Source organism: Phasianus colchicus, chromosome 2 (genome assembly GCF_987193195.1).
Source record: "Phasianus colchicus chromosome 2, bPhaCol1.hap1.1, whole genome shotgun sequence".
NCBI lineage: Eukaryota > Metazoa > Chordata > Aves > Galliformes > Phasianidae > Phasianus > Phasianus colchicus.
The window spans coordinates 37,524,225-37,539,836 of record NC_143437.1 but is presented as its reverse complement, the minus strand read 5'-3'; the positions used below and the strand labels follow the sequence as shown (position 1 = coordinate 37,539,836).

At 41.2% G+C, this 15,612-nt stretch overlaps 1 protein-coding gene across 5 annotated transcripts; it reads left to right on the top strand.

Moving 5' to 3' along the window:
- The first annotated feature begins 460 nt into the window (after positions 1-460).
- LGALS8 (galectin 8) lies at positions 461-15,609 on the top strand. 5 transcript variants are annotated; one of them, XM_090135406.1, is made up of 12 exons: positions 2,869-3,012; positions 4,987-5,122; positions 7,434-7,522; positions 7,888-8,098; positions 8,287-8,403; positions 10,300-10,356; positions 10,436-10,462; positions 11,597-11,685; positions 13,542-13,707; positions 14,092-14,226; positions 15,237-15,290; positions 15,433-15,609. In XM_090135406.1, exons 2-11 carry the CDS (start codon positions 5,081-5,083, stop codon positions 15,249-15,251), a joined length of 948 nt encoding a protein of 315 aa, XP_089991532.1. In that variant the 5' UTR covers positions 2,869-3,012; positions 4,987-5,080; the 3' UTR covers positions 15,252-15,290; positions 15,433-15,609. The 5 variants fall into 5 exon arrangements, with proteins under 5 accessions (XP_031448086.1, XP_089991532.1, XP_089991534.1 ...); XM_090135408.1 differs by lacking the exon at positions 15,237-15,290; XM_031592226.2 differs by lacking the exons at positions 2,869-3,012; positions 15,433-15,609 and adding an exon at positions 461-584 and having other exon boundaries at positions 14,092-15,416.
- Positions 15,610-15,612: the final 3 nt, after the last annotated feature.

Genomic DNA, 15,612 nt, shown 5'->3' with positions numbered 1-15,612 from the left:
AGTTCCTTTCGGCTGCATCTTTCAACTTCTTGAGAAGAATGTAGCACTGCGTGAGATAGGTATGCAACTTCATGCATCTACATAAAGGTGCCTCTCTTTTTTTGAAGAGTTTGTTTTGAAATTATGCAATACTTAGTTTGAGAATGCTTTTTTGTCCTCTGCAAGTAATCAGATGTTCATGTTTTTGATTACATAGACACAAATACTCAGCTATAAGATTCTTAACAAGAGCAGGGATAAGAAGGAGAAATGGGCACCTAAATCCTTACAGTAGCTGTGTTTTTTTCTTTCGTGTTTCATGCCTAATCTATGTGAGCATCCCCCCTCTCCACTCAAAATTCAGATCATTCGCGATCCTGTGAGTAGCTTATTAGGTTTTGGTTTTGATCCTAATTCTCTGTAGCTGAGGAGTCCATCAGTTCAAAAAGTACATTTGTAATTGCTTCTTCTCTAATCATTAGAAAGTACCTACCATCTCGCGGTCGGAGGTGGTACTGCAGATGCCTCATTTCTCTTGAAAATGGAGCAAGACAGTGGGAATGAGCACACTTGCAGCTGTGGAGACTCAGCGGGGAGATCCAAAGGTAACTGCGGTGAGGATAATGGTGTAGCTAAGTGTGAAGGTGTGGCCCTGGGGATCTTGGGTTTGATCATGCTCTGGTTTGGGGAATGTAACAAACATTCTTAGCTTTGCACAGATGTATGATATTTCTTGTTTGTCACCTGCCTAGAGTAGGAACTAAGGCATTATGTTTTTGTAGACCTTGGTACAGTCACCTCTTGGGAGGGACAAACAATAGGTTTACTGTAGTGTCCATTGTGGTGAGAAAGATTATCCTGACTGTGTATCAGAAGCTCACATAAAAGCTTGTTACTATCAGGCAGGTAGTGATTGTACCAAAAAAAATCTAGTTTAGCTGCTGATAGACTGCTAGTCAGTGAGCGTTATGTTTATCTGAACTAAGGATTCATTGTCACAATTGGACTGAATTACATATGTCCAAAAGCTCTGTTCTAATTATTGGATTGTATTCTGACAATGCTGCTCAGGTGTTACATCAGTCTCTTCTCTAAAGTGGAAAAGAAAAAGAACCCATTGTAAATGAAAGCTAAATATGTAGAAAGATGGAGTTTGTAGGGATACTGGAGTCCTCCTTTGGATGGTAACTCTTGGCCAGGGACAGCTGTTAAATTTGCCTTAGCTGAAATAGTCTTGAGAAAGTACCTCTGTTTCTCTAGCAAGCAAAAATCTGCTGGAATATGTGAAGACAGACTGTGCAAGCTGTGTGCTAGTAACGCATAGTCCCAGCGATGGTTGTGTGCTTGGAAATTCAGAGGAATTGTAGTTTCAAAGGCAAATGTTTGAATTAGGACTCCAACTGTGAATAAGAGGGAAGATCTTGTGATATGCCATCACAACTGCCGGCAGTAAGTGATGATAAAAGCAGCAATCAGAGGGAATCAGCAGGGAGATGGCAGTCTATGAACTAGACAGATGTAGTGCAGTGCAAGGCTGCTCCAGCTGAACCCCAAATGACTCACTGTCAAAGGCACATTAGCTCTGCAAATTCTATGCCTATGACTCAGCCTTCAAAAAAATGATCAGCACATTAATCAAACTGTTCTGCTTCAATAGAGAACTGGTACATACTTCAAATCCGTTTATTTCCTTTGGATTGTTTCTTCTCAAATGGAGAAGAACCCTGGGTCAGAAGTGAGAACAGAATTTTATTTTCTGTGGATCTTCTAGAAATACCTCAGCTTATCACCCCTTTCCCATATTGTTATGTTTTCATCGCAACACTGAAGTGTGTCTGCTGTCTCTGAGCTGGACTTCCAAACCTGCTTTGAGATTGCTTTAAAATATGGAAAAGTGAGGGGGTTTCCACAAACCTGTGTTAGTCTGGGTTGTCAAAACTTTGTACTCTTCAAACTGGAATGTCTTGGAACAGTAGCTTCAAAGGGAAGCTCAGTACTAGTTTAGGCTCTGGGACTTCATTCTCCTGCACTGGAGTTACATAGAATGTTTCATAGCAGTTTTCTGCTACTGTCTAATTGCAGACAACAATTCTTGGTCTTCTCTTGAAGCCCTACATGATTCTAAATGAAGCACCTTTCCCTGAGCCATTGGCTTTGCTACTCTTTCATCTTTGTTATCTGTGGTTCTGCTCAGAAGAAATGTCCTTGTCATACCTTTCTGTGAATGAATCCTTTGCAGATGGGCTGATGTATCCTTGAAGCAGCTATCCTACAGCTATTATGGTGTGCAATGTGTTCTCTGCTTCTCTCCTGACATGCTAGTTAAATGTGGAATAGGGAAAACTTTGCTGTTATTGCTTGTTGTGGCACGTGTGCATTGTGTGGGGCACAGGGCAGCGCTCAGAATGGGGAAGGAGGGATAAGATGATAACGAAGGCTTTGGAGGGCAAGAGGTGTGAGGAGCAGCTGAGGCCCCTGTGCGCACTCAGAGCAGAGGAGCTGAGGGGAGGCCTGATGGCGGCTGCAGCTCCTCACAGGGAGCGGAGGGGCAGCGCTGAGCTCGACTCTGTGTGACAGCGACCAGGGCCCGAGGGAACGGCATGGAGCTGCGTCAGGGAGGGCAGTGGGGGCTGGGGACAGGAGCTGCACCAGAGGGCGGTGGGCATGGAACGGGCTGCACGGGGCAGTGGGCACGGCCCTGAGTGCTGGAGTTCAGGGAGTGTTTGGGCATCGCTCTCGGACACAGGATTTTGGTGTTGCTGTGCGGTGCCGGGATTTGGATTTGACGATTCCTTTGAGTGCCCTCCAGCTCGTGATATTCCGTGACTCCCGACCTGCCGGCGCCCGCCGCCGCGCCACACCCCACCCGTCCTCAGCGTCCCCGCCGGCCGCGGCGGCGCGGTGACATCACGGGCGGACGTTGGCAGCGGCCGGAGGACGGCTCGCAGCTGCGGCGGTGACGCGTCGGGGCGGGGCGATGTGTGCGCGGGGCGGGGCGGGCCCCGCGGTGTCGGAAGTTGGCTGGACGCTGAGGTGAGTGTCGGGCGGCCCCGGGGGGGTGAAGGTAGCGATAAACCCGTATCTGCCCCTGTGTGGGGGCAGCGGGTTGAGCGGCCGAGGTTTAAGGTTTCCACTGGTGATGAAGCCGGTCCCGGTTGCTCCGTGGCTCTGGTATCGATGGCTTGTTGTCCTGCCGGGTTTATAGCTGGCCGGGGATCGTGGCCTTGGTTGAAGCATCTTGCTTTTGTTTTTCTTTGCTTTTTTTTTTTTTCTCAGAAGCCCCGTGTGCCCCAGTATAAAATCCAGCATTAGTTATGCCCCGAGCCTGGCTTGTCCTCCTGAAAGACGTTTTCTGTGTGCCATAAGGTGCTGGTGCCATAGCCGTTGGCCTTCCTGACTCCTCGTTTCTCACTGAACAGGCTTTAGATGCTTTGCAGTCTGTGAGATAACAGCCCAGCACGCACATCTACATCAATTCTAGGCATATAGGCAGTAACCTCATCTTAGCGTTGCAGGCTTAGAATTTGCTGTCGCATTTCCAGGCAGCAGTTCTGTGATGGAAGATTACACAGGACCTGGCAGTTCTGCATCCATTGCCTGTTTAGCTACATGGAGCCTGACTTGCGGCTTCCCCTCCTTGCTGTCACCTTTCCCATAAAACAGCCAAACCAGTCACTTTGCCATATTGCCACCTAGCGTGCCAGGATTGACATCTTTAAGAGTTCAGCTGTATGGCAATAAATTGTGGCTGTGGTTCTGTTCTTTGCTCTCATTCAGGGAGACCTATTTGCATGCCAGGGAAAGCACAGTGAGCAGGCTGTTGTGCAGCAGGCTTTAGATTTGGGAGTTGTTTCTTTGGTTTGCTGTTGGGCTTGACAGTGTTATACTCGGAACTACTTGTGCTGCCTCGAGTTCCTTATTTTAAAAATGAAAATAGTAGGATTTTCCTGCTTTATCACATTCCTGTTGTGGATTTGTAGTGATGTCCTCTGAGAAGATCAAAGGGGCAAAACAGGTGCACAGGGTAGGCCAGACATACAACGCCGATGTTCCCTAAAATGTGTTTTAGACACTGGTCCTGAGTAGGAGAGTTAATGCCCTTCTGGCCCAAATTTCCCCCAAGATAAGCCAGATGTTGCAATGGGTCATGCCACTGATGAGTCACTGCAGAAGGTCACAGACTATTTATTTAGTGCCTAGCAGTTTTACACAACAGAACTTTTTCCTTTGTCTTGTTCCCTGCCTGCCACTCTTCACCACGCAGTTTGCTTGTTAACTTAAGGTGTTTCTCCAGAATGTGCATGAAAGAACAACCTAGCAGTTTTGAGTTTGGCTTGTGGTCACTTTCTTAGAAGGTATGCTAAAGAAATGACAGTGTAGCTGGATATTCTTACAAGCTATTTTTTCTTTTCTTATTAGTTCTTTATATTTAATGCATGTTTTGCAGAGTTTTGTAGTTATTTATGGACTTCAGGAACTGCGTGTGTTGTGAGAAGAAACGCCCTCTATTTCCTGCTGTGTCTTTGGCCAGTATCCCTTAGCTTCCTGTAAGATAAAGCTGAAAAAAAGAAATTCATCCCCTAGCACTTATTGCCAGGTTACTCAATGGTAACAGCACCGAAGGTGAATCAAAAATGACTATTTATTTTGGGAAAACACATTTTTACTGTGGATCTTTTTCTAGGCTGCGGGTAGGGGTGAGCTGCAAATGGAGAGTAGTTAAGGCCTATCTGAGGGTTATCTGTGTTGCCCTGTGCAATACTGATTTTTATACAGGATTCTGTCTCAGTATACATAATCTCAAGAAGCAGCTGATAAAACTGTGTACCTGTGTGCACTATCCCTTGCTATGATGGCATGTTACTACTTTAACCAAGCCTTTAGTTTTGATATTTCAAAAGTTGATCAAACTTACTGGAAAGATATTTAAAATTATACTTTGGAGAGTTTAACTTCATGTAGTGCTACTTTTATTTTTCTGATTAAAACTTTTTTGGCTTTTCAAAGGGATCCACACTTTGGTGCAGCCAGATCAGTGAATCTCTGAATACGCTCTGAGAAAGGTCAACAGAACTGACAGACTTGAACTGGAGGAGTGAAGATGATGTCCTTGGATGGACTGCAGAAGAAAATCAGTAACCCGGTAACTCTTATGTCAACAACTCCTCCCCTGGGAAGTGGAACTTTGCTCTGTAATGTCAGCAGTTAGCAGAGCATTCCTATAGTTGGGAGTGTTACTGAGAGCTCTTGGTGTTGGTCGGGTGTTTGAGGAAGAACCTAATAAGTGGCTCTCATATTTCTCTACTTGTGCTCTGCGGCAGTGGCCTTGCACTGGCATGAGGAATGGGCTGGAGCTGTTCTTCTCATTGTCTCTTTAAAAACAGGGGATAGATATTTGTCATAGTTCTAGGACAGAATGTTAAGAAACACTGGGTCTATATAGAATCTCTGAAATCACAGAATCACAGAATTGCCAGGGTTGGAAATGTATAGTGTCACACACCTATGCAGGACTTCCTTATCAGTGCAAAACTACAAGAGATACAGTCCATTGCCCTCACATGCATCTGATTGTTTAGTTCCACTGCTTGTTCATTGCTTGTGAAGTGGATAGACTAATGGGTGATGGGGAAATAGCTTTGGCTTTCTTCACGAGAATCCATCTGGGAGAGGAAGGAAGGAAGGCTGTGTGGAGATGGAACTGGAGCTGCAAGGACTGAATTGCAAAAAGGAGGGAAGATAAGGGTTTTGGAGCCTGATTTTGGAGGAGGAGCACAGGAGATGTGAAGAGGAGGATTAGTAAATGTACAGGTGGAGTTCTCTGTAAGGAGAAAAAGTTCAGCAAAACTGGATGGCTGTAAGGGGAATGATGGGTATGGTGGGTGACAAGACCAAGCTGGAGAACATAAAGAGGTAGAATTGGGGCATTAGCATCAAGAGCCTAGATTAAGAGCAATTTTTTGGGATTGGAAAATAAAGGCAGAGGTGTGAAAGGTTGTTCCAATAAACTCAGGACAGCCTCCAGACAAAGTCTGCAAATTGATTGAGGCCATTCAAACTGAGTTAGTGTTGGCCAGTTGGCTTAATGGGAAGCTTCTGGAGGTTTATATGAGTTGGGATGAAGAAAAATCATGTGTACTGTAGTAAGCATTAAGTAGTGTAATAAGCATTATATTCTTAATGATGATTTAAAATTAGCACAGTTCTTGAGAAGTGAGGAAATGACAGGCATGTTCTGTAATGATGGAACCTTGTTAAGTCTGTATTATGATGCCCAGGAAATGCTCTATTATGGCCATGCAAATTCCAAGACAGAGCTTCTGTGCAAAAGATGGCCAATGTTTTCTATAAGATGTATCCTTCTGGATGTAAGAGAAAATTTTCTTGCTACAATGTCTCCAAATATAAATAACTTCGACCCATTGGAGTATTCAAATCCAAGCATCCCTGGGCTGTGTCTGCATGTTTCTTATTGGTTCATCTTTGGAGACTGAACCAGTAACTTACACACTGTTGTGATTCTCAAAGCTACTGCTCCCCTCAGGAACACTGTGTTTAAACTGCATTATGCACAGAAAATAAGCAGAATGTGTGTTTTTCTTATTTATTATTATTTGGGTAAAATTAAGCATTTTTGTATAACTTGTTGACTATGGAACTAAGCTACTACACTGTTGCCAGTAAACAAATGAATTCTATCAGTCTGTTTGTTCTTTCACTTGTAATACCTAATTCTATGTTCTCCTCCTCCTCTATTGTAGCCAGCTAAGCCAGTAAAATCCACAAAACTTTTAACAATTTGGACAGTTGCGCATTTATAATACTTGTGAAGCAAGTCTGATATCTCTAATGTAGATGATGACCTCAAAGACAGGTTTTGTGCAACATATGGGTAGCTGAGAGGGGAAGGAGAGAGTGAGAAGGTAGAAATGAACAACACTCAGATTTTTTTGCTGTCATTTCTACTCTGCTCTCTGCCAGAGCTGTCTTTCCTATCACTGTTTTTCAAAGAAGAACAAGCCAAAATGCAGCAGCTGTAGTCTGGTGTTTAAAAAAAAAAAAAACAACCAAAAAACAAAGAAACCACACAAACTTGTGCAAGATACCTCCTTCAACCAGCAAAGGGCAATAGTTAGTCCTTGACAATGACCTAGTTTGAAGAGGAATTCTCTTCACTGAAAGTGAGGCAGTAAAATATTGCCGTAATTCTTTTGAGAGCTATGCGTGAAGGCTGTAAATGTTTAGATTTAATCTTATCTGGGAAGGCTAATCTTCAGTGATGAAAATCTTGGCTTTCCCTTCTGTTCATGGCAGACTATTTCATTTAAATGAAATACTAGTTGTTGTCCTTTTAATGTGCTAGAGCACCACTTAAATATTAAAAATATTGTTTAAAAAACATTTTGCCTCCATCACAAACTGTTATTTCTGTCTTTTTGCCCTCCTCCTTCTAGGTCATTCCTTATGTTGGGACAATTCATGGTGGTCTTGTTCCTGGAGAGCTGATTGTGATACATGGGAGTGTTCCTGATGATGCAGACAGGTAGTAACTACAGTATTGCTTTGTAAATTATCATCAGGTGAACAAATCTGTAATGAATATAATGTTTCCAGATGTCCTATGTAGGATGGTAGATGAAGAACTTCATCTTTAGTTGAAGTGATGGTGTCACAGAATACAAACTTAAGTCATTTATGAAAGTTTTGTGATGAAAATCAAGGATGAACTGATTTGTTTTCCATTGATCCTTCTCTTCTCCTTTTTGCTCTGTCTGCTTTGACATTATTTCTCTGTCACGTCATTCCACGTGACACGCGTATACTTATCTGAAGAGGTTATCAGTTGAACTTGTACATGATTTCTTGACACACTGAATTAAACATGGTTTGTCTTATTTTTATGTTTAGGTTCCAGGTGGATTTACAGTGTGGCAGTAGCGTAAAGCCTCGAGCTGATGTGGCCTTTCATTTTAACCCCCGCTTCAAATGGTCTGGCTGTGTTGTTTGCAACACCCTGGAGAGAGAAAAATGGGGCTGGGAAGAAATCACTCATGAGATGCCTTTTCAAAAAGGGAGGCCATTTGAGATTGTAATCATGATTTTAAAGGATAAATTCCAGGTGAGTTTGGGTTGATTCTTGTTCCAGTTGTCAGATCAATAAAAGAGACATTTAGCATATGTACAATATAATTGGAAGCCTTGGTTTCTTTGTTACCTATGTATGGTCTAATTATAGAAAAGTTCAGGAGTTTTTCTTTAAAGACTGTTTAATGTGACTTTTCCTACTTTTTTTCCCTGTCTCTTTAGGTGTCTGTAAACAAGAAGCACTTGCTGCTCTACAATCACAGAATTAACCTTGAAAGGATAGATACTCTTGGAATATATGGCAAAGTGCAGATCAAAAGTATAGAGTTTGTTTCTAATGTAAGTTTTATAAACAGCTGACTTTTAAGATTTCCTTTCTCTGTCCTGCTAAACTTTAGAGTAGGATTTATGGTGAAAAGATAATAAAAAAGCAGCTACTTAGTCTATCTTCAGGAACAAGGAAGGCCCCTGCCTCTTAACTGCTATCTCTATTGGAGAAAGTAAACCAACAGAGAGGATGTGCAGGAAGAGCAATCCTTTGATCTGGAAGAGTGAGAGAGCAGAAAGGGGAGGTTGTAAATACCAGGGAGGTGAAGAAGACAAATGCTTTGTTCCTTCCTTATTGCTGCTCACTGAGGCACCCTATATTTCTGTGCAGTACGCTTGGTCTGTTCTGCCCTGCCCTCACTGCATTATGGGCAAAGCTTGGGTCTCCTGCTGCCAAACACCAGGTCTATTTCAGGTCATCAGACTAATAACTTCCTCTAAGGGAAAGTGAGGATTTGGGCCTGAGTTTTAAAGATAAGTCTACTCACTGATCATTTGTAAAGCATATGTACAGACTTTTTTATGAGCCCTGCTACTTGGCCTTGGGTATGTTGCTGGAGAAATAATGCATCAAAGCTGTCTCTGAGACCCAGTCTTGGAGGGCCAGTTCTAAGAAGAGCTTGGAGACAAGCAGGTGCAGTATGTTCGTTTCTGTCCCAAGCACAAAACAGAGTTGCTTTACTCTGTGGTACTGATTCTATATCCTTTGAGGAAGAGAAGAGGGAACAAGGATGATTGTTTCCTTTCTGTCTTTGCTTCTAGTGCATGCTTTTCTGAGGGGGAAGAGTGCTTATCCTGAAATAAACTGGATACAATATGCTGTGGATAGGCTGGAATTTTATCTGTGCATGCCTATGTTGTTTATATGATACACAGTGGAAAGGGACAGAGATATGGGAAGTGGACAGGAATTCCAAGTACACCCCCACCCCTCCACTCCCTGTACAATCTGTCTGTGTATCTTTCCTGCTGCTACTCCTACACCAGCCAGGAAAGCTGAGTAGATATCTTCAGATGCTAATGGGTTAGGAGTGCTCTGACTGTTAAATAAGGATTCAAACTGTAAAGAGGTAGTCTTTTGGTGGTGGTTTAACCCAGCAAGCAGCTAAACATCAGTTATTTGCTTGCCCCCTTGTCCCTCAGTGGTGTCAAAGAGAGAATTGAGAAAAAAACCAAAACCAACAAAACAAAAAATTAAGTAGAATTCTGGTTGAGATAAAAACCTGTTTAGTTAGACAGAACAGAAAGAGGAAAAAAATATAATAGTGATGCTATATATTTTATACAAAAGAAGATGCAGAAGCAATTGCTCACCAACTACCCACCAGTGCCCCCCAGCCATACCCTAATCAGCTGTTGCCTGCCCAGTCAACTCCTCATTCATTTTGTAAGCTTTGTTTGGTTTTGTTTTGTGGTTTTTTTTTTTGTGATATTATATGGTATGGGATGTCTCTTTAGCCAGCTTAGATCACCTGTCTCAGTTCTATCACCTCTCAGCTCCCTGTGCCCTTCCAGCCCCTCACAGGTACTAGAAACTGAGAAACTGAAATGTCCTTGGCTCTGTGCAGCACTGCTCAGCAAAAACTAGAAACACTGGTTGTTATCAACATAGTTTTTCTCTTAAAGTCAAAATATAGCACCATAAAATGAAAGAAAAATCAGCCCTGCCCAGCTGAATCCAGGACATTTTGAAAATCTTGATTTGGCTTCAGCAATTGTTTTTTTTTTTTTAAGACTTGCCCTTTGTAGGGGGGCATTTATGGGGGCTTGGCAGTCTTTCTGTTCCATAACCCCTAATTTCTACATTAACAATTCAACCTTCAAAAGAACACAGAGCCATTATGTTTCTAAAACATCTTCATGTTCTATGGTGTTAGCAATGACATGTAAATATCTCTTTTTCTGCAGTCTGTACAAGGCTCTCAGCCATCATCTGTAGGAGTAACAAAGATAAACACAGAAAATGTACGTATGTTTGTAAAGGAATGAATGAGTCTCCCTGTTGTCTGATAAATTACTTAATGTTTTGTGTTTTGTTTTGTAGGGGGAAATGCCAGATGGTTTGCAATTTGTAAGTATCTCATGTAGACTCAGGCAGTGAAAAGTAAAAAAAAAAAAAAAAAAAAAAAACACACAAAAAAAAACAAAAAAACAACCCTTGATCAAGGAAAAAAAAAACAATCACAGAGCAAGGGAATTGAGAATCACCTGGGAAATGCTCATCAATGAGATTTTAGAGCAATTCACTTTGTTAGCACTAGTAAATGTGAAGCTATTTGGTAAACCATACAGAAAACCCAAAGAATAACTGTATCAAACATGGTATCCATAGCCCTAAGTAGAGGAATGAACTGTAGAGTGCCTTAAACTTTAAAGGTAGGACCAAGTCATACCAAAACCTTTGTTCAAGTAAACATGCTTAGTTTCTTCCCATTAGCGATTATTGCAGAACAACTTGCGTTTAAAAATATTCTGCAGTCCTATTAAGTTAGATGAACTTATGTTAATATGTGCATCTCAGGACTTCTCTGGTTACATATCCCTCCTAGTGACTGATCTGTGCTTACCCTGGATATGCCTCAGGTGGGTGGATTTAAGCATTGCAGCTTAGGGTTGGTTCTAGCCAGCACCCAGCTGGTGAGGAGCATAGGCAGAGTGAGTGCTCATCTTTTTGCAAAAAATTGTACAGGAGGACAGCATGCAAGCTGGAGTAAAGACCACAATCAAATTGAAAAGGGATTGAAAGTCAGCAATAGATACAAATAGAATTATGGAGGAAGTGGACTTGTAGGGAGTGCTTTAGTTGCTCTGTTGGTTAACGGTGCCTTCCTTAGTACTCTTAAACCAAATTCTAGGTAATGTTGTCACTTACAAGTGATGAACTTGAAAGAAGAAAAGAAACACAAAGTATTTATTTTATTTTTACTGTTCATTCCTTTTCCCTCATCGAATTAACTTGTAGCACAGTGGAAAAGTTGGGGGGGGGGGGGGGGGGGGGGGAAGTAAGCATTGCTTTGGTTGTCTTTGTGTAACTTCATTGTTATAGTGTTAATATCCTGGAATGTATCAATGGGAGTAACTTTAGCTGGGAGCACAGATGTGAAACTCTAGGCTGGACTTTTTCCTGCTGTAGTAAAACTCAGTTTCTATGTTGAAAAAAAAAAAAAAAAGTTAGTCATATTTTTCACTGGTGCTCTACTTCCAGGGAGTTCCTTATGTTGGGAAACTTGTTTCTGCACTTCATCCAGGATGCACAGTTGCTATTAAAGGAGAAGTGAATAAAAACCCAAAGAGGTAAATCTTGTGTTTTTTTTTTTTTTTTTTTTTTTTTGCTGTTAACTGACCTGCTCTTGAGAAGGAATAAGCTTTTCTGTTGCCCTGGTATATCTTTTCTGACTTACCATTTTGCGTCTGAAATCATTTGAAACTACAATGCAGTTTTCTCAGGAACCTGCAGGATGCTGCTTTAGAAAAGACTTAAAGAACAGCTCCATTGGGAAAACTGAAGGTAAAATCTGATTGCCTTACCTGCTAAACCTGCATCATTTGTGAAGTTGTGTGTCTGTTTTGGATTTCCATTGTACAAGGCATGCAAGCACACATGCAGTACAAAGACAGCTGTTATTCTTAAGAGATCTGAGAGTGAGGAAAGTGGCAAAATTGGACAAAAATTAGTGAGTGAGGTGAGTTGCTAATGTGCTTAAATGCTGCACGTTAAAGATTTCTCTGAATACTTTTTGTTGACCTTGGGGATGAGAGATGGAAGGTGCCTAGCTGACAACGATTATAAAAGCTGATAGTGAAGTATGAGCTATCATTTTGATAGCAAATAAGAAACAACAAATTGCAAAGATGCTGTTTTCCCATGTAATTTAAAGAAAGGAAAGGGAGCACAATGTAGTCAAAATAAAGTTGAGGACATGTCCATGCCTCAGTGTGCCCTTGACTTTAAGGGTGGTTTGGGCTCTGTAGAAACATGCCTAAAAATGAAGCACTAAGTGCAAATGATAAGGAGCATGCTTTTTTGCTTTGTGTGTATGCATCCCACTTCTGCTTCCTCAGAACACCTGTCACCTTTCCTGCAGCTGTATGGCCCTAACAGTTTACCTTATTACTGGGATACAAGATCTAGAGATCTCATAAGTCTGAATGGACTTGGAATTGAATGGCAGAATAAATACTGACATAGCAGCATTTGTTCTTCTTTTGGCTTGAAAAGCTTATTAGCACATTTTAAATGCTGTCTTATATGTGTAAAGAGGCTGGGTGTTAAAGTATTGTTGGGTTGTCTGCTCTTTGCATTCGTGCTTTGGACGTATAGATTTTTACAGAATTTTTATGTTATTTAATGCCTTTCACTTAAGTCACACAACCATAAGCATTCCTTGTTCTCTGTGAAAGAGAGGGCTTGATAGCTCCGAAGTGTGATAGTTGCTACATTTCATATCTATACTAAGTGGCTCAAGGCTTTCCAAAAGGAGGAAAATGACCTGACTGCTGGAGTTAATTTGGTGAGAGGAATATTCTTCAAATGCAGTGAGATCACTGCAGCATGTTGAAGCATTCCTTTGACATATTGGTTGCTTTTTCCCCCTGGCCCCTTGAGCTACCCTCACAGGAGCCCTTTGCTGTGGAGATCATGTCAGATTGCAGGATGTTCTGGTCAGCCTGGGCAGAGCTATTCTGTCTACAGAGTAATGCTTTGTAGGCATGCTTTCCCACTGATGTTGCACATGCAGAATCCTCAAACTTCTTAGAGTCTAACCGGTTTGTTGGAAGTACAAATATAATGTCTTTAGATAAAAGAAAGCCTCCCACTCTCCATTGCACAAGTATATGGAAAAGAGATAATGGAACAAGTATCACAGTATGTTTCTGCCTAGTGTTGTAGGGACAGCACTTGGCTCAGAACCTCCTTGCTGAAAGATAAGCAGAAAGCTGTGAGCAATGAAGCAGATGTAGCAGTTATGGTCCTACAATTGCATCTTCAGCAGAGGTTGTGCCAAAGACAACCTGGTTGGTTAAGTGGATCACAGCCCTGGCTCCTGAGCAGACCTGAGTATTTGCCTAAGAGCTTGGTAAATAGTATGGACTGCTTCATGTTTATTAACTCTTGGTCTAATAAACTTATTTTTAAAAATGTCTTCCAGCTTTACAATAAACCTGAAATCAAGTGACTCAAAAGACATTGCATTACATCTGAATCCCCGACTGAAGAATAAAGTCTTTGTAAGAAATTCTTACCTTCATGACAGCTGGGGAGAAGAAGAAAAGGAAATCACTAATTTCCCTTTCAGTCCAGGGATGTACTTTGAGGTAAGGTTAACTGAAATGCAGAGTCGGAGTTGTTATTCTGCTAAAAGAACAGTAGCATTGGTGTATAAATGCCATTCTAATGCAGATTGGAATGAAACTGCTATTCTTGCATTTCAAATGCCTTAAGAATGTTAGGATTTAATAGGATTGTGGGAAGCAAAGATTTGAATTTGTTTTAATGTTTTCTTCTACATAATTGTAAGAATTCAGTGCATGCTCAGGACAAAGTTTTAATTAAATGTTATTGATGTTTCACTTTTTTCAGTGTTTCTTTTGTATGAAAGTAATATATCAGAATTAGTATCAGAAGCAGGGCTTGCCCAAGTCCATGGTAGAGTGTCAACTTATTTTTCATGTCTTAACTGAACTGTTCGTTCTTTTCAGCTGATCATTTTCTGTGATGCCCACCAGTTCAAAGTTGCTGTTAATGGTGTTCACACCCTGGAGTACAAGCATCGTTTTAAACAACTTGAAAAGATCAACCTCCTGGAAGTCATAGGAGATGTTCAGTTATTAGATGTGAGGAGCTGGTAGTTCTTTTCAGTCAGTACTAAATGAATTAAACCTACTCTTACAACAGTTCTGTCAAGTACAAACAAACCAACTCATGCTGAGCCTGCCTTTATTTATCCAGGCTTCTGTGACAGTCTGAGTTAGGCGAGTACCAGAACTGCTGAGAGATTGAATCCTCCACTAGTTTCCAGTATTCTGGCAAGCTAAATGTCTGCTCAGATAAATCACCTGCATTACTGAACCTAGCAATATGAAAATGGTGCATCGTACTGTGTCTTAACAATTGTGCTCAGTATGATTAACTACTACTAGTCAGTCATTCCTTAAGTGTACATTCAAAAAGTGAAGTAGAAATTAGTCTGAAATAGAATATGAAGATATGTCTATCCTGAAAGGGTGATGGACCAGTCATAAAGTAATTATAAAATATATTCTGCTTGATTTATACTAGTGTTTATAACATTTTTGTCATGACTGGTTTTAAAAAAAAACAACTGATTCATCAGTTCTCATGGAAGGCAAGGAGGTATGTGAGCAACTTCTTAGCCTGCTGCTGCAATAGTACCTTCTCTGACTCCTCGGTGTGTCATCTCCTGCTCATAAGTGGCTTAAATCAAACACAGATCAGTATTTCTAGCTTATAGTTTTCCAAAGTGAAACAAATGAAAATAATTTAGTTGGTTCTAATGCATGGACTTCGGAATGCTTATTTGATCAGAAATGGTTCCCAGTGTATTGAGATTGCTCAGGGACTAAAGTAGATGTCTGTTTTTCATTTTAAAATATATGAACCTAGATACCCTGAGTTGAGGCTCAGAGATTCTCATCAGTAGAATAGAGAATAAATCCTTTTGCAGTCTTGCATTAAAATGCTAGTTAAAAAAAGCAGTTCCTACTCTATCAGTTTTCCTTACAACTGTCAGTCTTAATTTTTATATATGCTTATTTTTAAAAATAAGTAAGTTGCTGCTGGCTGTCAGTGCTTGTCTGAGGGTTGTTTCTATTCATTTTAACAGCTACTGAAGGAGTGAAAGTTCTGAGAATAAAATATACCTGAAAAGCTGTTAACGGTAAACTACCACATTAAGTGTATAAAAAGCATAAATAAAAATAACATGTGAACTATGCTTTTCTCCAAATGTAGTTAAATAGTTACAATCCCTTTGGCCTGCTTTGTGTCATTTTGCTTACTGACTTATCTGTTTCTCCAAGGTGGCCCTGACTTGAGGCCCATTTCCACTCTGAGTTACAGACCTGTAGAGCAGTCACTGTGTGTAGGCCTGCACCTTAGCTGTGCCACACATATGGCCTGGCCTTCATGTGCTGTCCTCTAAGGATAAACTGAACTGGCTGATTGGAACAGAGAAGCCTGTAGGCAGCTCCCACTAGGTA